Source organism: Sciurus vulgaris (assembly GCF_902686455.1).
Source record: "Sciurus vulgaris genome assembly, chromosome: 16".
NCBI lineage: Eukaryota > Metazoa > Chordata > Mammalia > Rodentia > Sciuridae > Sciurus > Sciurus vulgaris.
In genome coordinates, this window is record NC_136477.1 from 60,023,427 (window position 1) to 60,050,223 (window position 26,797).

General features: G+C 41.3%; 1 protein-coding gene across 12 annotated transcripts in view; it reads left to right on the top strand.

The window, feature by feature from the left end:
- Window positions 1-26,797, top strand: part of LOC306646050 (uncharacterized protein) — a 242,773-nt gene that overhangs the window by 22,515 nt on the left and 193,461 nt on the right. The window contains exon 2 of one of the 12 annotated variants that reach the window (XM_079114475.1): window positions 23,180-23,294. The exons of the other annotated variants lie outside the window; for them this stretch is intronic. Coding sequence (XP_078970601.1) covers window positions 23,180-23,294 — 115 coding nt within the window. The remainder of the gene's footprint in view (window positions 1-23,179; window positions 23,295-26,797) is intronic. 12 annotated transcript variants of the gene reach the window in all.

The window sequence follows — 26,797 nt, forward strand, 5'->3', positions numbered from 1 at the left end:
TGTGTTTAGACTAACAATTATGAAAGCACAGATTTATTTCTGGAAGGATTTACAGGAGCTGTGCATACTGGTTATGCCTAGAGGGGATGGTGTGATATATCCATGGGCAGGAGAGAGATTGTCCTCTGGGCTCTCTATACTTCCTTTATTATCTGAGCCACATTACGTATTGTCTAATCAAAAATTAAATTTTAAGTCAGGCAGGGTGGCACAGGTCTGTAATCCCAGCGGCTCGGGAGGCTGAGGTAGGAGGATGGTGAGTTCAAAGCCAGCCTCAGCAACTTAGTGAGGCCCTATGCAACTCAGTGAGACCCTGTCCCTAAATAAAATATAAAAAACGGCTGGGGATGTGGCTAAGTGGTTAAGCACCCCTGGGTTCAATTCCTGGCACAAAAAAAAAAAAGTTATTTTGAAATATTTAGTGACAGAAAATTACTCATAACATTATTATTGTTGTTATTATTATTATTATTATTATTTGGTGCTGGGGATCGAACCCAGGGCCTTGTGCTTACAAGGCAAGCACTCTACCTACTGAGCTATCTCCCCAGCCCTACTCATAACATTATTAAGCAAAAAAGAAAATGTATGTGTAGCAATAGTATTTGTTACCACAAATATATCCACTTCACTGTCTCTAAGGGTAGGTGCTCCCAGAGGTGTGTACAAAGCCAGTATTTAACTTGTTTATTCCAGGTGAAGAATGGGTATTTTTTTTTAAAATTTTCTACTCCGTTCTTGTGTGAATTTTCAAAAGAAACTGAATGATACTCATGTTTCACACTAAAAAAAATGTACGATAAAATAAATAACGAGAATAGTTCGTAAAGGTGAACGTTGTAAGATGCAAACCACGCCAACATGTTGGGAACGTGGCCCAGGAAGCAGGAGCCTGCCGCTGTCAGGGTTTGGACCTGGAGGGTCCCCTCCATGCTGAAGGCCTAGCCCAGGTAGCAGAGTTCCAGAGGTGGCCTTTCAGGTGATGTCCGCATCCTGGGGGCCCTGACCACATCAGTGGATCAGGGGTGGACGGTGAGTGGACCATGTGGGGAGTCGGTCGGAGGCAGTGGCTCCCTGGGGTGTGTGCTGCTAGGGCTTCCCTTGTCCCTGGAGCCTGCTTCCTTCTCTCTCTCTTGCTTCCTGGCTGCCATGAGGGGACAGCTTCCCTCTTCCATGCCCTTCTGTTGTTTTCTTCTGCCAACCATGGACTAAGTCCTCTGAGACAGGGAGCCAGAATCAGCCTTCCCTCCTCTCAGCTGGCCTGTATCCTGGTCCCTGTGGTGCAAGGCTGACTGACCCAGACAAGCAGCACATGGAAGTGAAGGAGAGGACAGGCCTGAGGCTGCCGAGGAGGACGGGGCCAGCTGCCGATGGCTTGTATCAGATGTGATGCTGTCAAGGAAACATCAGCACGGGCACTGTCTCCATGCGGGATGTGTTCATCAGTTAACAGCGTCCTGAATGTTCTCTCAACCCAACAATTTTAATTTGGGGGGGGGGTGGTTACTGGGGGTTGAAATCAGGAGCACTCAGCCACTGAGCCACATCCCCAGCCTTTTAATTTTTTTAGAGACAGGGTCTCACTGAGTTGCTTAGGGCCTTGCTAAGTTGCTGAGGCTGGCTTTGAACTCGAGATCCTCCTGCCTCAGCCTCCTGAGCTGCTGGGATTATAGATATGTGCCACCATGCCCTGAAAATTTTTAAATTTTTAAGGAACCAATAAACATTTATCCCAATTCAAAAGGAATAAATAGACATATGCACATAGATAAATGAGTGCACAATTGAAATGGTGGGATACAGCACTTTTAAAAACTTGTAGCTCAGAGGTACAGTGCTTGCCTAGTACGTGTGAGGCTCTGGGTTCAAATCTCAGCACCGCATAAAAACAAATAGAGGTATTGTGTCCATCTACAACTAAAAATGTTTTTTAAATAAACTGCTTCTAGAGCCAGACACTGTAGTCCCAGTTACTCAGCAGGCTGTGGCAGGAGGATCACTTGAGCCCAGGAGTTTGAGGCCAGCCTAACCAACACAGCAAGGTCCCATCTCATAAATGTTTTAAAAATTAATCTGGTTATAATTAAATCACCCCACAATTTTATTCTTCATTACTTTTAATGAAGGCAAGAGTCATATATGAACCATTTTAAAGTGAGTAATTAAGTGGCATTTAAAATAGTAAATGTGTGATTGCCACCTCTTTTTAGTTCCAGAATATTTTCACCATCCCCCCCCACCCCACACCAATTAAAAAAAATGGACACGTTAAACAGTTGATCCCCATTTCCAACTTCCCTAGACCCTAGCAACCATAACCTGTCTCTATGGACTTATTTATTTTAGATATTTCATAGAAATGAAATCATAGAGTATGTGACCTTTTATGTCTGGCTCATTTCACGTATCATGATGTTCTGAAGGTTCATTTGTATGGTAACACATATCAGTAATTCATCCCTTTTTATGGCTATATAGAATTCCATTATGTGTATGAGCCGCAATTTGTTTATGCTTTCATCCAAGACAGATATCTGGACTGTTTCCACATTTCAGATACTGTAGAGCATGTTGCTAGGAACATTCAGGTACACATCTCTCTTCGAGTTCCTGATTTTAATTCTCTGTGTGTGTCTATGAGTGAAATTGCTGGATGATGTGGTGACTCTAAGTTTAACTTTTAAAGGAGCCACCAAACTTTTTTCCACATTGGCTGAAATATCTTAGATTCCCACCAGAAATATACAAAGCTTTCAATTTCTCCACATCTTCTCCAACACTTGCGATTTTCAGTTTTTTAGAAAACAGCAATCCAGGTGGTAAGAAGTACACCTCATTGTGGTTTTGATGTGCATTTCTCAGATTTCTAATGATGTTGAACATCTTTCCCTGTGCTTGCTGACATTTACTTTGAATAAATTGAATACATTTACTTTGAGTAAGTATCTATTCAAATTCTTTTCTCATTTTTTAATGAGATAGCCTTTTTATTGGTGATTTATAGATGTTCTTTATGTATTCTGGATACTAGGCCCAAATATTTTCTCCCATTCTGTATGTTGTCTTTGCACTTTATGTACATTTTCTTTTCTTCTAATTTCTCCTAAAATTATATTTTAGACATACTTTTGTATTTGTACATATTATTTTGATGACTACATACCGTTATGCCATGCTCATCATCATTCCTGGTTTGTTGGCAAATTAGTTAAGGTTCTTTTGATTAAATTGAACAATTAAATCCAATATAACAATCAGGCATTGAAAGGATTGGAAACCCCAGGCCTCTGAGGAGCTCATGAGTTTGCAGACTTTAAAATAGCAAAAGATACCTCCTTATCATTCAGGAAATTCAGAAGTCTTTTTAGGTCCTGTGTGCCAGAAACCAGAGACAAACACCAAATATGTTCCTTTTTTCACCAAACTTCAGGAGGCACCTGATTGTCAAATCTCTACCTTGCTGACGGTATGATAAGATTTTTATGCACATTATAAATCATAGTAATCATGCTGTTGAAGATGTAGAAATAAACATATCTTAGCTTTTTCTCTCCACAATTATGTCTTTTTTGCCTTTCCTGAATCAATTTCTACTGACTTATGGATAAAGTAGGTATGGAAGTTATCCTTGGGTGAGCATAAGGATCTTTTAAAGAAATTTGTTTACATGCAAAGTAAGTTTGCATGAAATTTACAGATGGGTAGTAGCACTCACTGTGTGCAAGACTGTGATGAATTAAAAATAAGAGACCCAGTCCTTGTCCTCAAGGTGCTTACAGTCTTATGACATTGATACATAATTTTAACCCAGAGTAGATGATGAGATATGTCTTGAGAAAGATGCAGAGTACCAGAAGACTTTGAGTCCAAGATTATTTTGAAGTTAAAAAGGGCCACCCCTCTATTGAGGCTGAAGCAGCTTTAGGAAAGTGGTGACCTCTGAGATGAACCCATAATTACTGGTAGAGTTTTGCATAATCAAAGTGTGTGTTTTCTAGTTTTTGGTGACAGAGGTTCAACTCAAACTAGCTGAAGCAAACGTAGATAAACATGTTGCTTACTAACAAAACATGCAGGGTATCCTGCGTCAGCCACAGATGGATCCAGGATACCTCACGATGCCCTTAGAGAGCAGTGTCTCCATTTTGGGATTGTTTTACCCTTTGTGGTCCTTGATTTCAGACATGCTTATTCCCTGTTCAGGTGAAGACGGACACCAGCTCTGCTGGGCTCATCTTGTTATTGTGTCTATCACTCCAGAAAAAAAAAAAGTATCTTTCTCCTAATGAATCCAGCAAAATATACAAACAGGGCTCTATTTTGCCAGATCTGGATCACTTTGCCTTTGACTTGTGGTGTTTAAGACAGGCTTAGCTCCACTGAACCCATGGACTGAGCTTGGTCAGGAGAGTTCCCCCCCCCCAAAAAAAAAAAAAAAAAAGGTGGTATAAAACTGAACAAGTGGAGAAGAGGGCATTGGGTCATCAAGTCTCACAGCAGAGCTAAAGACTGGGGAGAGGTTTCCAGGTGGAAGCAACACCCAGTGAAGGTGGGGGCGCTAAGACAGTGTTCGAGGTACAGTGCAACAAGAAGACTGGGGAGCAGAGAAAAATAAAGCTGGAAGACATAATAATCAATGAGAGGCTAAGGCAGGAGGATCACAGGTTCAAAGCCAGCCTCAGCAACTCATTGAGGCCCTAAGCAACTCAGTGAGACCCTGTCTCTAAATAAAATACAAAAAGGGCTGGGGATGTGGCTCAGCGGTTAAATGCCCCTGGGTTCAATCCCTGGTACAAAAAAGAGCCTTAACAGTCAAGAAAAATTGTGCCCAATTTCAAAGGCAATGAAGAGCCAGAGAGATGTGTAAAAAATACCACACCCTACAAATACACATCATCAAATATAATTGAAAACCAATTCATTTTCTGCATTTTCTTCCTGGGTCTTGTACGTAGTTACATGCTTCATTTAAAAGGTATTTATTTTCAATTAAAGTATACAAGCTTGCTTAACCTACTATTGGGAAAACTTTTATTACATCTGTGGAATGCTTCTTTTTCCCCTGGCTTATTTAATCTCCTCCTGCCTGTAACTTCAGGGTTTAGCTTAACTGAAAAATATATATTAGTAGAGGCATTTCCACGTGGTGGATCAGGCAACTCTCAGAGGTAAATAATAAGAAGGCAGCCAACCAGGAATCCAGGGCCTGATGGGCAATTTGCTACCTCACCCCTTCAAGGTCCTCGTTGATTCTGTGTTAAAATTGTTCTCTCAACCTTAGCACAAACTTTGGAAGAAGAAATGCATTTTGTTATCCTAATGATTAAAAAGTCCCTCTGGAGGAAATCACTTGCTGATGAAGACTGATTTCACTGTCCCTTCCTCTCTTATTTTCTGTGTATCTTCTCTAAACACAGAAAGGACAAAAATGGTTGACCAGAGCCCAGAGTAATGGGCCCTGAAATTCCCAATGGAGGTCAACGGAAGTTGACTGTAACTTGATTTTGTGGCCCCTAGTCACTGTATGGTTAAGTGAGAAAGTGCTTCTCGGCAGTAAAATGGCCCACACCAAATTATTATCATTGCCTTGATTACCAGATGTGATCCCTGTGGTGTGTCACTGTATGGGGTTAGCTGTCCCTTGGGCCTCCAATAATACACTCCTGGGTTTCTGTGACTTGTCGTGGCTGAGCTTTCCGTAGTCTCACCTGTAATATGGAATAATCAACGTATCTATTTATTTATAATCTATTTATTTATAATTTATAATGAGGTAAAAATGAACATGATCCATTTGGTTCACCCTGGCTTTCCTGGAACTGGCCCAGTATTCGCACCCTGAATCCCATATCCTAGCAACTCTGTGAATCACAGGCAAACTTGGATGGCTCATTATCCAGGACTCAGGAATTCCGACAACCCTCTTAGAAAATATTAGCTATTTGGGGGGGAGGTGTGGTTACCAGGGATTGAACCCAGGAGCACCTAACCACTGAGCCACATCCCCAGCCCTTTTCTCATATTTTATTTAGAGACAGGGTCGCGCAAAGTTGCTGAGTCTGGCTTTGAACTCATGATCCTCCTGCCTCAGCCTCCCGAGTCACTGGGATGACAGGCGTGCCACCACACCTTACAGCTATTCTCATTTCAGAGGGAAAAAGTGACAATTAAGATGCTTGGCGTGATATAAGAAATACAGGCATTATTTTTTTAAAAATTGCCTTTTATAATTAAAAAGTCAGACCTTTAAGGTCTGTAAGGCCTCAGCACCTAAATCCTGTACCTTTCCATGGAGCTTTTATTTATTCCATTCAGTTCTTCATTCATTCTATCAATCCCTGTCCTTCTAAAAAGATGCTTTAGAACACGGTCATTTCCTTCGTAGTTAGCGTACAAATGATTCGAACTGTTGTTATGCTAAGAGTTTGATATCAGTGACCCGCACTGGCTGGTGATTTCTCCAGTCAATTTTCTAGGGATTTCTCTGAGCTCGTCTGCTCTCAGATGGTTCTACCTAGTGTTCTGCGAGGTGGGCCCACTGCCAGAAGAGCAGAAGGCTGGAAATGTCCACATTGCATCTGGTCAGTGGGCTGCTTTTTTATGTTAACGGAATGAGCTCACAGACACTGAAGAATACCCAGTCTGTCCTCTTTGTTGGTTAGAGTGATCCACAGGCTCCTGACCATTGATCCATGCAGTAAACCAGGTCTTCCTTGACCTGCCCAGGGCAAGGACACAGGAAAAGACCCTAGACTCACACCTGTCAAGTTGCACTATCGCCATTCAAAAGAAAGGAAACTTGGGCTTTCCAACTATATTCCCATCACCATACAGAAGAGTCTTTTATTTTCATTTTGGTAGAGCCAGGAAATTCAAAATCACTCATCTTGTCCGAAATATAGCACATTTTTGGAATGATGTTCACGATACCATCATGAACATGATGAGGAGAGGGGATATGGCATCTGGAAGCCAGGGCGTTGTCAGGGAGACTGACTTTTCCCAGCAGTCTCGTGTTAGTAAGCTCAAGAGCACTCTGTGCTGCGATAACATGCAGCTTACAGCTCCGCTGGCATGGCAGACCGAACAGGGGAGGCAACCTTTAGCAAAATGAGATTCGATTTCACAAAGAGATATGGAAAAGGGTTACAAAGTCTCTCGCCGTGTCTCCTGCAGAAGTCAAAGAACAAAAGGGCCAATGGCCATTTCTTCCAAGTGGACCTTCTCTGGACCAGCTCCATCTCAAACTGACTTCATCCTAACCTTAGAGAGGCTGGTATCGAACGGAATCTTTATAAAGTTAGGTGTTTTATTTCACCTTGGTGTTTTAATTGGGATACATATTGGGGCAGGTTTCTAGGTGTTTACATTTAGACAGAAACACTCTAATCTGATGCCAAGAAGAAAATAGTGTTTATTTTCTGGTCTGGGGCTCATCAGGGTCAGAAAGGAGACCACTGAAAGGCAGCGGTTCTGTGGCATCAGGAACCAAGAGGCTGTTCGGAAAAAAAAAAAAAAAAAAAGACCTCAGGAATGACAGGGTCAGCATGGTTCATTAGCATTTTCTTTTTCTTTCTTTCTTCCTTCCTTTCTTCCTTTTTGAAATTGCAGAGTCCGGGACTATTTCTTAAAGGAATGTAGTGCAAAAGTTGTGCCCCTTGCTATCCTAAGGTATTGCCCAAGATTTGAAAACCTGCCCAGTGCAGTTGGGATCTGATACTTCAAATGAAGAAAAGAACTTCACAAAAATTTTTTTTTCTTGGTAGAGTGGGCTGAGTGAGTGTTAGAGAGGAACAACATCTGTTTTTCTTTCTTTCTTTTAAAAGGAAGATTCTTTGTTCATCAGACATCTAGCAGGAAAGGAAAATGGAGAGATCAAATGGCTGAACTTGCCTCAGGCTTGTGGGTTGACTGGTGTTCTCACCCCAATTCCGATGTAGAAGTCAAAGCCTTCGGCACCTCAGAATGTGACTGTATTTGGAGACTGGGTCTTTAGAGAGGTGACTGGGTAAAATGAGGTCACACGGGTGGGCGTTCATCCAGTATGACTGAGTCCTTGTAAAAAAATTTACACACAGACATGTGCAGGCACAGAGGAAGACCATGTGAGGACACAGTGACAAGATAGCCATCTGTAAGCCAAGGAGAGGATGCAGGAAAAATCAAACCTGCCAGCACCTTGATCTTGGATGTCTAGCCTGGGAGAAAATGAACTCCACTTGTGGTGTTTTGTTACAGCAGCCATCCCTGACTAATACGCTGAGTCAAATGACTGTTTCTGCCCAAGCTGTCTGATCCTTCTGTTTGGGGAGAGGAACAGAGTTTGCTTTCCCTATCTTTTCCTTATACATTTCTGGCTGATCTTTGAAGGTGCAACATGGAATTCATGCAACTTATGTTTCATTTATTTTTTGAAGTGGGAGAAAGAAAACCAGAGACATCAGTCCCATTTATCAATTTGTATGTATTTTAATATACTTAATAATTTCACATTCATGGAAAATAGGACAATTTATGAAAGATTTGTTTAAATGATTTTGATTTCTTTGCATACCCAGGATCACTTAACCACTGAGCCACACCCCTGGCCCTTCTAAAACTTTTTTTTTTTTTTTTTTTTTTTTTTTTAATTCTGAGACAGAGTTTCACTTAGGGCCTTGCTAAGTAGCTGAGGCTGGCTTTGAACTTGTGATCCTCCTACCTCAGCCTCCGAAGCTGCTGGGATCTTTTGTTTTTGTTTTTGTTTTTGTTTTTTTTGAAACAGAAAAAGACTGTGTAATATTTTCCCCTGACCTATGCAAGTTGCTTAAAATATCCACATCATCCTGAGAGTAATTAAGACAAATATAATACAGTCATAGATGCAGTTGTTCAAAGAGACTGAAATAATACCCTGTCAAAAAGCATTTTTAGTGTTAGTTGAAAAAGCTAATTATTGTATATATTACTGCAATCATGCATAGTTTCATGTACAATATGTTCATTAGAATTATACAGAGTATCATCATAGCTAGATTTTGGAAAGCCTAAACACAGAAATGTTCGTGTAAGAGGATACATTGAACAATGATTACTTAGGGGAAAATGGGAACATGACTCCCACTCACTCCCCCCAGCCTCTTTTCATTGTTGCCTGCATTTACTGAATAAGCATGTATTAATTTTGTCATTAAAGAAAATTATGCACCACCAGTGTGAAAAGTTTCTGAGTTCATTATGTTCAATGAATTAACCAGTAGGTGTAAATCCCTGGTCATAGAGTGGGTGCACAGAATAAGCTCAGAGAAGGTAACTTCTTTGTTTACACATGGATCAGACTAGTTGCCAAGCGTGCAACAGGATTCAGGTGTCCCAGGAGTCCCCAACAATACTCAACTGTAGCTGCAGCTATCAGAGACACAAAACCAGGAGTCGCAGAATTTAAAAATTTGAGACGGGCAGTGAAAGGGAGGGAATATAGGTCCTAAAATTAGTGAATTTGTATTTGGTATTCCTCTATGGCAGATTTGCACATCTGTTTCTTAAGAAATGATCAATGATAGCCAGGTGTGGTGGCATATACTTGTAATCCCAGTGGGTCAGGAGGCTGAGGCAGGAGGATCACAAGTTCAAGGCTGGCCTCAGCAACTTGGCAGGCCCTAAGCAACTCAGTGAGACCCTGTCTCTAAATAAACTATAAAAAGGGCTGGGGATGTTGCTCAGTGGTTAAGCACCCCCGCATTCAATCCCTGGTACCAAACTTAAAAAAAAAAAAAAAAAAAAAGTAGATATTCTCCTCTGGAAAGATGCATGGAAAAAGGAAATGATGCATGACTAGTTAGTGCAGTTGCTACCTTGAGTTTGCATTAAAAGAAGTTCTATGGGCATCACAGAGTCTTTATGTGAAACACTGTTTTTGAAATTATCGAGATAAGTAAGAAAGCCTTTCCCTGATCAGGCTGCCCTTTTGAGGCAGCAGAAATAGTGAGGGAGGTACCTAGGGGCTCCATCCTGTCCAGCACAGGTGATAACTTCAGTAGAGGCACCTTAACTGGGACAGACAGGCACAGAATTCTGCTTCTTCATCTAGCTACTCTACTCCCTGGCCCTCCTCCTTTCCTGGGAGAAAAAAAAAAAAAAAAAAAAAAATCCCAAAGCCACTTTTAGAACTAAGGAAATTGTGTAATAAAGGGCAGGAAAGACTGTTGGCTCTAAGTAATGGATTTTTCTCTTTTTCTTTCTTTATCTTTTCTTTTTTGGCACCAGGGATTGAACCCAGGGACGCTTAACCACTGAGCCACATCCCCAGTTTTACTATGAGACAGGGTCTCACTAAATTGCTGAGGCTGGCTTTGAACTCGCAATCTTCCTGCCTCAGCCTCCTGAGCCACTGGGATTACAGGAGTGTGCCACCGTGCCCAGCTTCTCCCTGTATTTCACTGGTGCATTATTGTTGTATGTGGTGGAGGGATCTATTGTTACATGTTCATATATGCCCAGAATATAACAATATAATTTGGCCGATATCACTCTCCAGCATTTTCCCTTTCCCTCCCTCCCCCGCGTCCCATCCTCTGTTCTCCTGATCTCCCTTTGATTTTCATTTTTCCCACCTTTCTCTTTTTTTTTTTTTTTCCTCTCTAGTTTCCACGTATCAGAGAACACATATCCCCTTGACCTTCTGAGCTTGGCTTATTTCCCTCAACATAAAGTTCTCAAGTTCTATCCATTTTCCAGCAAATGACATAATTTCATTTTTTCTTCATGGCTGAATAGAACTCTATTGTGCATATATACCACATTTTCTTTATCCATTCATTTGTTTGTTGGTTCCACAGTTTGGCTACAGTAACAGGGCTGCTGTAAACATGGGTGTGCATGCATACTGCTGTAGTATGATGACTTTAGTTCTTCAGGATAAACACGGAGGAGGGGTGTGGCAGGGTCCCGTGGGAGTCCCATGCCTAGTCTTCTGAGGAAACTCCATACTGGTTTCCACAGTGTTTGTACCAATTTACAATCTAGGCAAGGGATTTTCAATACTGTCTAGTCAGCTGAAGAATTTTCAGATTCTAGAAGGTTTTTCCCATTCTAAATTTCTGATGGTACCTGGAGGCCTAGAACCCAACCAAACATAAAATACATTGCAGTATGCAATCTGAGACCATAGTTATTGGCCAGGCATGGTATCACGCACCTGTAATCCCAGCAACTCGGGAGGTGCTGCAAGAGGATCATAAGTTCAAAGCCAGCCAGGCCCGAAGCAACTAGCAAGACCCTGTCTCAAAATAAAATATAAAAGAAGGTTGGGGATGTGGCTCAGTGGTTAAGTGCCCCTGGGTTCAATCCTCAGTATGAAAAGAGGGTGGCGGCGGGCCCGTATTTATCACCCTGCAGATGGATGAGCACCTCTGTACTGCTAAGGAAAGACCCATGCTTGTCAGATATATTTGTTTCAGGTTCTTGGTGGACTGGAGGGACCAGCTACTAGAGGAAAATCCTGATGGACCACCCTGAGACATGTGGAGATCACAAATCATGTGAAATCTGAGACTCTGGGCTGAGTTGCTCCTTCTCCGCTGAACAAAGTACTTTTTGACCGTAGTGTGAGTTCGACCTGAAACTCTAGACCTAGGCCAAGTCACAAATACACCTCACTAGGAATTGGCCTTGTTAAGAAATTCCTAAGTGGAGTCCCCTCTTACCAAGGTCCAGCTGAGCCACATGCTCGCGGGACCACTTGCTGTAACAATATGAGCTTTCACAGCCCTGCTATTTAAGATTCTTTCTCTCAGACTAAATAAGCACAACTGTTCCCAGACCTCCATCGCAAGGATCGCCGACGATTTACATATCATGTAACTTAGAACTGGGTTGGTCGATTCCTTTAGGCTTCCTGACTCTAGTTAGAGGCATCTGCTAATGCTGGAAAAGTGTTTTGAAGACACTGTGTCACGTGGCCAAGAAAATGGAAGGCCAGATGGCTTTGCAAGAATATTAAATGGCACGAGGCTGCCTTGGAATGCTCAATTGTTTCTAGACATCATGCTTACATTTCTCAAACAGTGTTCCCTTTGGGGCAGAATGTTGCTCTTTTATCCAAACCAGAGAGCTGAAGAACAGATTTCAAGATATTTTCTAAGGCAATGTCCTTGAAAGCATTTTGAACAATGGTAAATACAATTTTGAATCTTTTCGATGGAGTGGTGATTAGCATGTTCTATTGTACTGACATATTCTATTTTATTAGAGAAGGCATAACTTTTACTGGTAGTATTCAGAAATGTTCTTTTATGTTGGCTGATTTTTATAGACTAGCATATCCTTTGCATTTAATTTGGAAACTTAAGTAGAAATCAAAAGGATGTGAAGAATGAATGCTGGTCTTTACTATCTACAGGATCCATAAAATGATGTACCCAAAATTCTTAGGATGATGCCTGGCACATAATAGTTGTTCAATAAATTTAACTGCTGTCATGATTATGAGTGAGCTCTAAACTCAGAAGGTCAACTAATGGGTGATACCTCCACTTGGCCATCTCACAGGCATCTCAATGTGACATATCAAACTCCTCTGTTGCGAATCTGACTTCTTCCACAGCTCTCCTCCATCTTAGTAAATGGCAACACACCTTTGTTCAAGCCAGAAACTTGAGGAGTCATACTTAATACCTCCCTCTCCCTTGCCAATCTATATTCATCTACCACTAAGTGCTCTTCTTCCACTGTTAAAAAAAAAATTAAAAACTGAGTTTGGTTACTTGTCTCTGTCACCACCACCAAACCTTTAAAGTGTGGGTTCCCATCCCTGCCCACTGACATTTGGGGATGAACATGTCTTTGCTGTGAGCATTTTAGGATTGTGAACAGCACCCGTGTGCTCTTCCCACTGGATGCCAGCAGGATGCTTCACCCCATAAATGTCTCCAGACATTGCCAAATGTCCTCTGCGGGGAGAAGTCTCTTCTGGTTGAGAACTTCTGATCCAGTCCAACTTCTACTCTGGCTCCAGGCAGACCTTCTCATTGTCTTTCCCCAGTCAGAATAAGACCCTCCCAGAGAGCTCTTTACTACACGGGAATTCCATCAACGGTGGCCCAGCGAAACTCTCGCACCTGCTTCCCTTCACACTTAGGACAGAGCCTCTGGACTGTGTCCATCTTCATGAGTGCGGCCTCTCCTGAGCTGGTGCATCTCCCTCTCCTGCTCCAGTCATGGGGAAGTGCTTCCCCAACACACCAAGGACGCACGCACCTCAGCCCCCCCCCCCCCCCCGACGCTGTTCCCTGCATGGAGCGCTCCCCAGCCCCATGTGGCACTCTGGCCTCCATTTCTTTACATCACAGGACCCCGGCTGTTTCAGATAATGCCCCATCATGCTCAGCAACTGTGCGCCTTTAACCTTACTTTGGGTGTCTCTTTCAGATTGGACTAGAAACCCCCTGAAGGTAGGAGCAGTGCTGTTGATTCTTTACGCTAGAGCAGCACCCACTGTAGTGTCTTCCATCAGTGCATATTCCTGGGATGAATGAAGATGGATGAATGAGTGAATGAACGAATGAAGTGCAAAACGTCTGGTCAGGAACTGCTTTCCTCATTCTTCTCACTAGGGGGTGCCAGATGAAATAAATAATGCTGATATATGTTATTTATACATATTCTATATGTATAATATATACGTAATATAGAACATAACATACATACATAATACACAAATAAAATTTTTACATAAAAATGTATTTTTATGATATTATTTATATGGATTACTATACATATATACATAAATAAAATCATATACAAAATATGTATTTTACATGATATGTTGTTATATATGCATATTATATAATATATAATATACATACCTAATAAATAAAATGTATACATAGAAACATTTTATGATATACATTATATATTATATATACTTATCTATATATGTATATGTATATACATATGTGTATATATACATATATATTTTTATATGATATATATTTATATATTAGATAAAATATATACATATATGAAAGTTTATATATGAAATTATATATATTTTATATGAAAAGTACATTTATATATTATATGTATAATACATAATGTAATATATAATAAATAATATATACATACATAATATATAAATAATATATATCACATAAAACATATACAATTTTAAAAATTAATGATATACATTTTTTCACAGTACTTGGCAGTTTGGATGTTTCTTTGCCATGATGCCATTTAAAATTTTTTAAAAAATATTCTCAGTTGTGGATGGACACAATACCTTTAACTTATTTATTTTGATGTGGTGCTGAGGATGGAACCCAGTGCCTCACATGTGCTGGACAAGCGCTCCACCACTGAGCCCCAGCCCCAGCGCCCATTTAAACATGGAAGCTCAACCATCTTTCTGACTTCATAGTAGTTATCAGATTCAAAGAGCTGGGCTAATCAAATGATATATACCTAGAGAGTGCTTAGCACAACAGTGCCAGTCAGTTAGAAATGCTCTTATATGCTAATTATTATTTTAACCTATTATTACTTTAAAATTCAGTTTTTCATCCGTCTCCCCACAGTAATGGTTAGAAGAGTGGTTTCAAGCTAAGAAGTCATTTCCCTGAACAGCACTCCTTGCATCTCCCAGGAATTTCATTATTTGCAGTGAAACATGAACTTCCAACCCTTAGCGCCTGTGATCATGTGTAATGTACAAAATGATTAAGATGTGTAGAATAAAGTATTCAATAAAAATATCAGATTGACTTCATGTCAAGTCAAACCTGAATGTTCTAACTCCTCAATGAAAAGTGTCATAAGATGAGATATTTATCTGAAAAGCTGGGCTTGGCTCCATTTAAATTTATTAAGGTTCTGAAATCCCTGTTGCCGAGTGGGGATTTTATGACACATTTCACGGCGATGGAACAGCTACAGGTGAAGTGCATCCCTCTGCCAAGACAGGAGCCAGCTCTTGGACAGCAGTGTCAAATGTGAACATGCTATTCTGGTTCTTCTCAGCACATTTCAAGTTGCCTGCTATTTGAAGCCTTCACTTCATGCAGTACGCTCAAATTCCACCATCCAAGGGCATTCGAACCTAAAGCATGTGAAAAAGTAGTGTCCTGCAGATATCCCTTTCTTGTGTATAGAGCAATGGATATTTTACACACTGCCAGGGAGATGCAGTCACAACGTGAAGTAACCTACTGTTTGTTGTTCTCCCTTTAGGTTTTCAAATTACCCTGCCTTCTTAATCTTTTAAAAATTTTAGTTTTTAATTTGTTCTTCTTAGATATCCATAACAGTATTTTGACATATCCTACATACATGGAGTGTGACTTCCCATTCTTGTGGTTGGACATGGTGTGGAGTCTCACTGGTCGTGTGTTCATATATGAACATGGGAAAGTGACGTCCCATTCATTCCACTGTCTTTCCATTCCCATCCCCCTTTCCCTTCATTCCCCTTTGTCTAATCCAGTGAGCTTCTATTCTTCCCTCCCCCCACCTTGTTGTGCGTTAGCATCCACATAACAGAGAGAACATTCGGCCTTTGGTGTTGGGGACTGGCTTATCTCACTTAGCATGAGAGTCTCCAACTCCATCCATTTACCAGCAAAAGTCATAGTCATTCTTTTTTATCTGCCTTCTTGTTATCAAGACATTTGTATGTCTGTGCCTGTTAGATTATCACAATGAAATGGAGTGTTTATTCTTATATTCCAGGAGGCATGTTATCACCTCCCCAAGCCTTTGCCCAGGGAACCACTATCATGGCAAGGAAACTACTCCAAATGAAAACTCAACGATGAAGATGATAATAATAATAATAGACAATTTTTGCAGTCAGTTCTATGGAAGGGCCCAAGGAAATAACCCAGGGACTAGTTTGAGATCATATTCATTCTTCATGTCAGACTAGTTAGCTTAGTTGGGTACGAGATGGTGCTAATGAGTCTGAGATATTACCCTGTCTAGGCTAGTTTGCTTTGTGCATGCAAAGAATCATCTACAGGCAAAAGTTCTGCTCATGGGCAGGGGAATGTAGCTCAGTGGTAGAGGGCTTGCCTAGCACGTGTGAGGCCCTGGGTTCAATCCTCAGCACCCCATATAAATAAATAAAACATAAAAATAAATAAGTAAAATAAAGGTCTATTGACAACTACAACTAAAAAATATTAAACAAAAATAAGGCTCTGTTCAAAGAACAACCTGACCTAAATACTATGGAGGAATAATTTCAAGTTGTCCTAGTGGTGGAAACACTATTCAAAGAGTTTTGCTCTGCAGTGATAGGAGTCTGCTCTTTTTCACTGTGATGATCTCTGTTTCTATCTCTGAAACGAGCCTTCAGGATAACATTGTGGGAGAAGAGGTACGGGTTGGGTGGGAGACAGAATCCCGGAGCTCAACACTGTCGGGCGGACCGACGTTTTCATCTTGATTATCTTCTGTGGCATCATCACCAGCATCACCAGCATCATGGATGGTGCCCACATCACTACCGTCTTATCATCCAGCCATTGAACTTGGTCTGTGTTATTTGGTGCACTCTTCTCATCATGGATTGGTGCCCACATCACTACCGTCTTATCATCCAGCCATTGAACTTGGTCTGTGTTATTTGGTGCACTCTTCCCATCATGGATGGTGCCCACATCACTACTGTCTTATCATCCAGCCATTGAACTTGGTCTGTGTTATTTGGTTCACTCTTCCCAACCATTTCTTGAGGTAGACTTAGTAATCCCTATCTTAAGAGTTAACAGAACTGTGCATCCGAGAGGCCACCCAACTCACAGAAGTACTCCCCATTAGTGAATTTCAGAGCCAGAATTAGTGAATTTCAGAGCCAAGTTCATGATCTGAACCTGCATCCATGTACACACCTCAGAGAGATGAGTCTGTCTGTTTCTGTTTTCTGCTAACCTTCTGTCTAAAGAGTGGGTTATCTTTTTCTAACAAAATTTTTAAGGCAGGAAAGTTCAAAACGCTTTTGAGGGGAAACTTTACATTGACCCAATTTCTCATGGCCTAGTTTGTCATAGTTAGCTAACAACTGATATGTACCCTTTGAAAAAATTACATTGTGAAACATACTTCTGTTCAGGTCCCCTAAAGGGTACACAGTGCGCAGGCCCTTGTCAAATAAAATGAAAGCCACCTCTGGACACCTGACACCCAGCACCCAGGGCTGGCAGATAAATCCTGCCTTCCTACAAAGAAGCCAAGTTCTTTAGGGGTTTTCTAGAAGAATATCCTCCAGAAAGGGAGCGGGGGAGGTGGTGGGTGGGAAGGAGATGGTACTGGGGATTGAAATGGAGAAGGCTAACCTACATGCATTCATGACTATGTCTAAATGAACCCCACTATTATGTATAACAATGCATAATAATGCACTACATTTTTTTAAAGTTAAAATAAAATAAAACAAAATAAAAAAGGGAGAGGAGGCCTGAGGCTCAGTGGTTCCATGTTGAGACAATGTGAAGCCTTCTTAATAATACCAGTAACTGGAGCTGGGCGCAGTGGCACACACCTGTAATCCCAGCAGCTCATGAGGCTAAGGCAGGAGGATCATGAGTTCAAAGCCAGCCTCAGCAACTCCGTGAGATCCTGTCTCTAACTAAAATATAAAAAAAGGACTGGGGATGTGGCTCATGATTAAGTGCCCCTGGGTTCAGTCCCTTGTACCAAAAAAAAAAAAAAAAAAAAAAAAAGAAAGAAAGAAAAAGTCAGTAACTAACATTACTGAGCATTCTCTTAAGAGTCTGTCAGTCAGTGATTTAAATATTTTATGTGCACATGTATGCAGCTTTTGAGAGGTTACTTCTTTTTTAAAAAAATTTTATATATGGGAATTCTAAAGGCTGGAATGGTGTTTCATCCTTGTAACCCTTCAGTTCTTTGTTCATAAGGACTCACCAGATGATATTGACTGACACTGCAGCAATAGACTTCCTATAGATTCTAGTTTGTGAGCTCCAAAGACAGCATCCGCCTTGACAATTGCTATATCCATAGTACCCAGAAGAGTGCCGGGAAGGTAGTAAAGACTCACCATGAATGGGTTCATGGGTTAGGACTAAACCTTACTTTGTTACCCAGTGATATATCTTTCACTGAGTTAGACATATAGAACATTCTAGAAATCTCACAGTGACCTTTGGCTGAAGGAGTGAAGAGTTGACCTGACTTGACTACTTGCTGCTTAGCTCCCTGGTAAACAATTTGGAGGGGTCCTGCCACTCAGTTCCACTCTGTAACTTGAAATGGGGCTGCCCATGGAGTAGGGCCGATCATGGCAATCACACCTTAGAGCTTGAGTAAGGGGTACTGACTCTTACATGGATCACAACCATGACCTTCACCTCCTTAGTTACTACTAGAGTATTAAAAAGAAAAAAAAAAAAAAAAAGGAAAGAAATAAAAGCAGTCTTGCAATAATAAGAGGATAAGTTTAGGAGCAAGTGAACACCATCTGGTCAGAAAGTCTATATTAGAATGCTGGATTCATCCCAAGCCTGCTTCCTAGCACCCCATTAAATTAAGTTGTATTTCCTAAAGTGAGGTCTGAACTGCCAGGTGGCATGTAAGGCCACTTTCTCAGGAAAGGTGTTTTTTATTGCTAAGATGCTAGTCTAGAAAATTCATAGCTTGGGCTTTAAAAAAAAAACCCACCCTTTTATGTGAGTCTTGAAGGAAGAAATTTCAGCATAGAATAACTTTGAATGCTAAAGCTGAAAATAAAAAAGAGATGAAAAACGAGCCAGTTACGTTTAGGAATGTCATTTTGCAGACTGGTATAATGGAAAGACTCAGTACTTGCTGTTATAAGACCCAGATATGCATACCTACTTTCTACTCTCTGTGTTCACCTTGAATAAACGATAACCTTAGGCTCAGCTTCTGTCTGTCACTTGGGAATAAATCTGTTGACCCAGCACAAGGCTCATTTGACCAAGTCCCATGTTCATAGACTTTCAAATGTAGATGTTTGACACAACTACCAAATAAGGTTTCACTTAACATCACTTAAACCCACTGATAGAAAAGGAAAGAAGTCCGTTATATTGCTTTAAAGTTTTGCTCCATTATTAGACCACACTACTTCTGGTGCACAATAAAAATTTTTTTGTTATTATTATTATTTTTTTCTAATTTGGTAAATTCATCTTGCTTTACAGAAGTATATTGCAGGGCACTTGCTTTAACAAAAGGTTGCTTTTAACAGAAGATTAAAAGAAGTAAACCAGTTAATGTAAATAGTTAGGAATGTAGAATAATTTTTTGGACAGAGGTAGCTCTGTAATGTCTTTTTGTAATATTGGGAATTGAAACCAGGGGCACTTAACCACTGAGCCACATCCCCAGCCCATTTTTTAAAAAAATTTGAAACAGAGTCTTGCTAAGTTGCTTAGGGCCTTGCTAAATTGCTGAGGCTGGCTTTGATCTCATGATTCTCCTGCCTCAGCTTCCCGAGTTGCTGGGATTACAGGCATGCACCACTACACCTGGCTGTGATATCTTTAATTGATTTAGAAGCTATGCATTGGGAAGCCAGGCCCAGAATACTCTTTAAGGCAACATTTACATAGAAGTTCCCTGATTTTACTTCTGAAAAATGTTCAGACGGTAAGTTTTATGCTGTGTATATTTTGCCATGAATAACTTTTTGATTTGTAAAGGAAATGATTACTACTTCTCCTTCTAATCACCAATCACCGGGTCAATGGAAATAGCTTAGAATTATGGTGCCAGTTTGGAAATACTGATGGAGACTAGAGATTTCTTTCATTTCTCCACACCTTCTCTCTTCTCTAAATATTAACTGAGCTTGCACTTATTTGCTGGCACTCTTTGAAGACATGGGAAAGGGAAAGAGACCAAAGTTTGACACTCAAGGATTTTATCTTTTACCGGTGAGGTGAGAATGGATAATAAATTGAAAAAGAATGGCAGGTAAAGATGAATGGCATAAAGAGGGTTGGCAGGGAAGGTCAGATGGGGAGTACTGGGTGGTGAGTGCTTCTTTAGAGACCACTGTGGTTTGGGTACCATTTGGGACATCAAATTTCATCTCATGTTGAAATTTTATTTCTGACATTAATGGTGTTGAGGATGGGACCCTTAAGAAGCATCTGGGTCACCAGGGGTCCCTTGTGAAGAGTTAGTTTACCTGAGAGTGGATTGTTCTAAAGCAAGGTTACCCTATGTGATTTGTCTCTTTGTGTGAATTCACTTGCCCTTCTGCTTTCCACCATGAGATGAAGCAGCATGAGGCTCTCACCAGGAGCTGGACAGACGCCAGCACCAGTCTGTGGGACTGTCATAAACCATGAGCTAAGAAAGAAAATCTCTTTTCTAGACCAAATACCCAGTCTCAGGTACTCTGTAACAGCAATGTAAAATGGACAAAGAGACCAAGGGAAGGCTTCTGTAGAAGAGTTATTTCAGCAGAGACTTGAAATAATGAGATGAAAACCTCGGAGGGAGTAGCTGTTTCTAGGCCATGAAGATATCAAGTGCAAAGGCCCAGACATGGGAATGTGCTTCCCACATCTGGGAGACATTGAGGCCTCCTCAAGGTAGAGGATGAGTGAGTGATGGGGAGAATGTTGAGACAAAGTTGGAGAAACAGTTGAGAGTCAGATTAGATAGGGCCACTGGGTCATTTTACAGTAGAGTTACTAAGGCTTAGTGCAAAGAAGGGACTGAGCCCAATCTAAACAGACTGCTCTTCCATCTGGAAGCTGCTCAAGGTCATTAAAGTCACTCTGTGTTTTTCCCACCTGGAATTTCTTTTGACTACGGAGAACCATAAAATGGTATTGCAAGACTACAAATCTTGTGCATTTTTTGGTTTGTTCTGAAACCCCAAGTACAAGAAGTTAATTATACTGTATGTTAAAATAACCTTGATTATTTGTCTCCCTAATTTTGTGAACAGGTACATGTGCTTTGGAGGAAGTGTAAAAAGAGGTGGTGAGCTGAGAATGTCGTGGAGGTTAATTTTATGAGTCAACCTGACTGGACTAAGGGGTGCCCAGATAGCTGGTAAAACATTTTATTTCTTCTGGTTGGGTCCAGGAGGATGTTTCTGGTAAGAGATGGGATTAGAATTGGCAGACTGAGTACAGAAGATTCCCCTCCCCAATACAGATTAGCATCATCCCCTCCACTGAGAATCTGAATAGAAGAAAACGTGGAGGAGGGGCAAATCTGGTCTCTGCTTGAGTGGGACTTTGGACTCCAAATGGGACTTACATCAGTGACCTGCCACCTTCAGAATTTTGGCGTTGGACTAGGGGCCTACACCATGGGCTCCCCTGTTGCTCAGGCCTTCAGGCTTTAGCCTCCTGGCTTCTACCTCCTGGCTTCCACCTCCTGGCTTTCATTTGTAATTCAAAGAATGTGTGCTCCGTAGTCAATGTGAAATGGTTTTTAAGTTAAATTCAAGCACAGTTTGATAAGGGTTGTAATGTGCACAATTAGGCAAGCTTAAATTCTATCTCTGAACATATTTTTAAGCTATGCATATTAGATGCATGAAATTATAATACTTTCCATCAAGTATTTTTAATATTGCAAAGCAGATCCCTGGCTAGCAGCCTGTTGGTTTTCAGGTATGCTGTATGTGTCTTTAGGTTAAGTTTCTTGAAGCAGAGGGTTTTTTTTTTTTTTTTAAAGATTACTCTTCAGCATTGATTTCTACATATGGGCACTGAGTTGCTGTTGTTTTTTTCCCCAGAGTTTTAAACATGCTTCATTTTCTAGCCACACAAATCAAATTCCAATCTTAAATGAGACAGAGCTAGCATGCAATTACTCTAACTGGCAATTGTTCTGTGGTTCTCTAGCCACTTGGAGATGATTTCCCATCTGTGAGTAGGGGATAATTCCATGTGGTCCTCTTCCCCGGACTGTTATTTGATGAACTGAAAGAGAGCGTTGAAGGAGTAAAAGGGCTTGTACAAATGCCCTGATCTGCATTCAGCACAAGAATCCCCCAGTTCTATGCAGCTCTTTGTGGTCGGCACAAGTGCCAGGACCACGGGCTTTAAACACTGCAGTAAGCCAGCCCTCTCCTTTTTGACAGCCATCCTGCTGCCAGAACAATCTTTTGAAAACAAATCTTGATCTTGCCACTTCTGCTCAGAAATCTCTTCATTGACTCTCTGGTGCTTAGAGGACAAAACCCAAGCCTTACTGAGCACAGACTTTTGGGCTTTGTTTGATTGCTTGCCTGCCCACCATGCATGCCCAGTTATGGCCAGTGACCAAGCACGGCAGGTCTTACATAGCTCTCAGTTTCTCTTCTGGGATGGCTCTTGCCACCTTGGTCAATATTCTGCAAAGGTCTAGTCCACCACTTACAATCTCCATTCCAGCTCCCTGTTTTTTTTTTTTTTTTTTTTTTTTTTTTAGGGACTAGGGATTGAACCCAGGGCGCTGCGCTTAACCACTGAGCCACATCCCCAACCCTTTTTTATATTTTCTTTAGAGACAGGGTCTTCCTGAGTTGCTTAAGGTCTTGCTAAGTTGTTGAGGCTGACTTTGAACTTGTGATCCTCCTGCCTCAGCCTCCCCAGCCACTGGGATTACAGGCATGTGCCACCATGCCCATGGTAGATCCCTGTTTATACCTCCAAATTACATCAGCTTTCCACTGATCCTGCAAATTCCAAAACTATGTAGACAGAATATAGATATCCATCAGTACTTGCAGGGGTTTGGTTGGAACCAAGCCTGGAGGACCCTGGCAGATAACAAAATCTGCAGGTACTCAAGTCTCGTGCAAAATGGTATAGTATTTGCATAGAACTTGTGTACATCCTTTGTATACTATATGCATGCTTCAAATCATCTCTAAATTACTTACACCTAATACAATGTTAAATGCTCTGTAAACGGTGATTATGCTACATGGTTTAGGGAATAACAACAAGAAAAGAGTCTGGACATATTCCGTACAAATGTAACCATGACTACATCATTCATATCAGCAACGTAACTTTTTTTTCAAATATTTCTTGAATTGGGTAAATCCAAGGATTGGGAACCCACGGATATAGAGGGCTGACTATAACTGGTGTTGAATAAGTCTGTTTGAGTAGCAATATTATTTTTTAAAGTAGATATTAAAAACATGGCTACTACAATAAGAGTTTAGAATGTAATATATACCATGGTCCCTCAGGTACAGCAGATTTCTCAGTCTGAGTGTTCTTTGGCCATGGCTGCTGTTCTTGATGTCCCTGGCATGGACCAAGGAGTGACAGAGAGACACGCCCACCAGTATGTGCAGAATCCAGGTGAAGTGTTTCCTCTGGATCACTTTCTAAAATGGGTTACTGACATACAATCAATGAGTGATTAGGGTCCCTTAAAACTATTTTTACTTTAACAATGGAATCCAGTTAAGTGTTGCTATACTATTCAGTGAATCCCTGTGTACTGCTCACATTTGTAAAGCCCTGGGTTGGATCATCATCCATATTTTTTAATTATTTTTTTTAGTTGTAGATGGACATAATACCTATATTTTATTTATTTATCTTTATGTGGTGCTGAGGATGGAATCCCATGCCTCACACGTACTGGGCAAGTGCTCTACCACTGACTTCCAGCCCCATCATCCATACTTGACTTCGGTATATCAGAGTTTCTAAACCCTTTTCTCCCTAGCTTGTGTCTCCAGGGGTGTCTGTGTTTATTTTGCCTCTGCAGGATGGTTTGAAGGAACCAATGAGAGAATATGTGTAGGCTCCTTGCAAAATGATCATGGCTAATTGCTATTTTATCTTTGAGTGTACTGTACCTTTGTACCCATCAACTTGCTTCTTAGTTGTGGTGGCTCAAGGATTTGACTAATTATTAATCTACTGTTATGGTTTGCATCCTAAATGTCCTTCAAGGGCCCATGTGCTAAATAAAGATGTGGTCATCAGTCTGTGGCAGTATTAGGAGGTGGGGTTTAGTGGAAGGAAATTAGGTCACTGAGGGTGTGCCCTTGAAGAGGACATTGGAAACCCAATCCCTTCATGTCTGTGTTTGTTTTATCTCTGTGTTTGCTCCCTGGTTGCCAAGAGGTGAGCAGTTTCCTCTGCCATGATGTTCTGCCTCACCACAAGTCCAAAGCGACACTTCCAAGTGACCATGAACTGAAACCTCTGAAAACCATGAGCCGAAAGAATTCTTCCCTCTTTTAAAGTCATTTTTCTCAGGTATTTTGACACAGCAATGGAAAGCTGACTAACATACTGACTAGTGTCTCAGCACTTCCAACTTCTTTAGACTTTTCATTCTTTAGACAGAAAGGAAGTCATAAATTAGGTCTGCTGTCTACAAACCTGTCCCCTCACTCCATGCTCAGACTCAAACTGGAAATTCCTGTTTCTCACAAGGTTGGGTTTGAACTCCCAGAGATCATGTACCAAAGTGTGACCAAAAACGTGTTACTTAATCTTCATGAAGCACTAGCCATCTCATCTATAAAATGGGAACAGTAAGAATAACCTTTCTCCTTGTATAAAATGATATAATATTGGGAAAACTGATGAGTACCATATTAAAAAGTAGGTGTTTAAATACAGGAACACATATGACATGGGTAAATAGTGAACATTATTAGGTTTCATATCATTATTATTTATCATAAATGCAAGGTTTTGGACAATTTCAGATGTGGTTAATTGCAAATCATGCCATTGTCTCCTACTTTAAAAAAATTGCTATGTAAGGAAATTAGAGAGTAGTTGGTCTGAATAACCTTATTTCGGGCCCAAGTTATTAATTATCATGCAGACTTCATATACGTTTATACCTTTAATACAATTTTTAACGTATTCCTTTTGTCAAGCTTTACACAACTGACTGGGACCCATCAAGGTAGTTAAAATACCATGCTTATATGGTATGGTGTGTGACATCTGGGGATTTGCAATCTGGTGAGAAACTGGAGTCTCTAGACTGTGCCAGAATCCAGAATCCGCAAAGATGCCCTCCCAACCAAATGCTTTGTGTCTTCTGAATGCCTACCAAGTACCTGCTTTGTGATTGACAGCTCAAGTTCCCAGGCATGAGAAGAGACTGGTCTTCTCTAACAGTAATTTTAAAATAATTATTTTGACACTAATGGAAGTCACTATTCTCTGCTAGTAGCTATGGTAAATGGACTTTGAGTGCTTTTCTGTGAACTGTCTCAATCCTTAGTAGTCTTATGAGGTGGATCTTTGCGCTCTTTGTATGGAGAAACTGAGGCAAGGAAAGAGAATTACAATGATCATGATCATGGTCCTAGAATATAGCAAAGCCAGGAACTGAATCCAGGTTTTGTCCATGATCACCCAAAAGCCTGCCTTACTGTTTCTCCACCATTCTTTTTCTTATAAGTTGAAGAATCACACACGTGATTTTCTAATCATAGGAACTCACACATTCATTGAGGATGTACTATGTAATAGGAAACTGGGGGAGGGGGTGCCCCTTTTCCCCTTTCACATTTCCAAAAGTGCAACCAGGGAAGGAAGGAAGTTTGCAGAGGTAACAGATAAGGAAACAGAGGGTCTGAGAGGTTGCGCAACCTCAAGTCGAACAGCTCCAAGATTTCTGCCTCCAGAAACCAGCACATTCTATTTTCCAGCACACATATTCCCAGAGCATCTAATAATTGCAAGAAATTGAGTTCACTGTGTTGCTGTGCAAAGATAAATTGCAAAGACTTTATGCTCTGTGATCAGAGACCATGACCACAAACAATCTGAATTGTGTTGAACCAATAAACACCAGGACAAAATATTTTCTTCTGGAAGAAGAAATGATGCCATTTGCAGCAAGAGCCAAGGTCTGTAAACCATAGCACCCTTTTAAGCTTCTCCAAGTGCTACACGGAGCCCTTGATGGTTTTCTGATAGGAAATGTCCCCGACACTGACATCCTATCGCATGACAAGAAGACAACAGTGAGGGACTTTCCCAAAAGTGACTCCAAGGGGCTGTGGAGATGTTTTCAGGTTCTAAAATAGTCACTTCCATTCAGGGCAATTATAAAAAAAAAAAAAAAAAGCTTGACCATTTTTCCTGGCTGGAGGTAAGCCAGAAGGCCACTCTTAATACCTTGCTGTCTTAGTTCAGGGCTGAGAAAGCCTTTCACAGGGAAGTGGGACCCAGCAAGGCCTTCGGAGCATGCTGTGGGGCCCGTTCTCCCCCGTATACCCCTGAATCTTGGGGGTGGGGGGGTCATGAGGAAGGAGAACCAAGCAGACCACCTTTAAATGAGAACGGAAAGAACTAGAGCAAATGGAACGTGCTCCCCGAGGTGGGAGCATGCTCTTAATTTTTTCTCCAGGTTTCTCCAGGGTGTGTATTTATAGACGGTCCGAGGGAGCGGAGGGTTTGGAGGGGACAGACCTCTTCACTAAAGAAGAACAGGGTCACATCCTCCCTGCTTCCCTATTTCTTTTTAAGGCCACCAGTGACGTCATGCTCACCTTCCACCCCGGGGCACGGTGATGTGATGTTTTTCTAATTGTCTGCCACACTTCCTCGACTGCCTTACTTCTTCTGGTGGGGGGACAGGCTCCTGGAGTCAGGCACGAAGCAGGATCCAGCCCCGCGTGCCAAGGAGGAACTCAGGAGCCACAGCGTCCTCCGGACAGGACCTGCGGCGCGGGGCTGAGACGTCTGACCTGGGGGGACGTGACTGGAGCCGGGAGCCGGGTGCAGCCTCAGTCCACGCACTGCGGCTGCGTGACATCCTGGGCCTCGCTGCCTCCCTACGATCCTATTGGCCAGTCCTCTGAGAGCTCTGTGGGGGC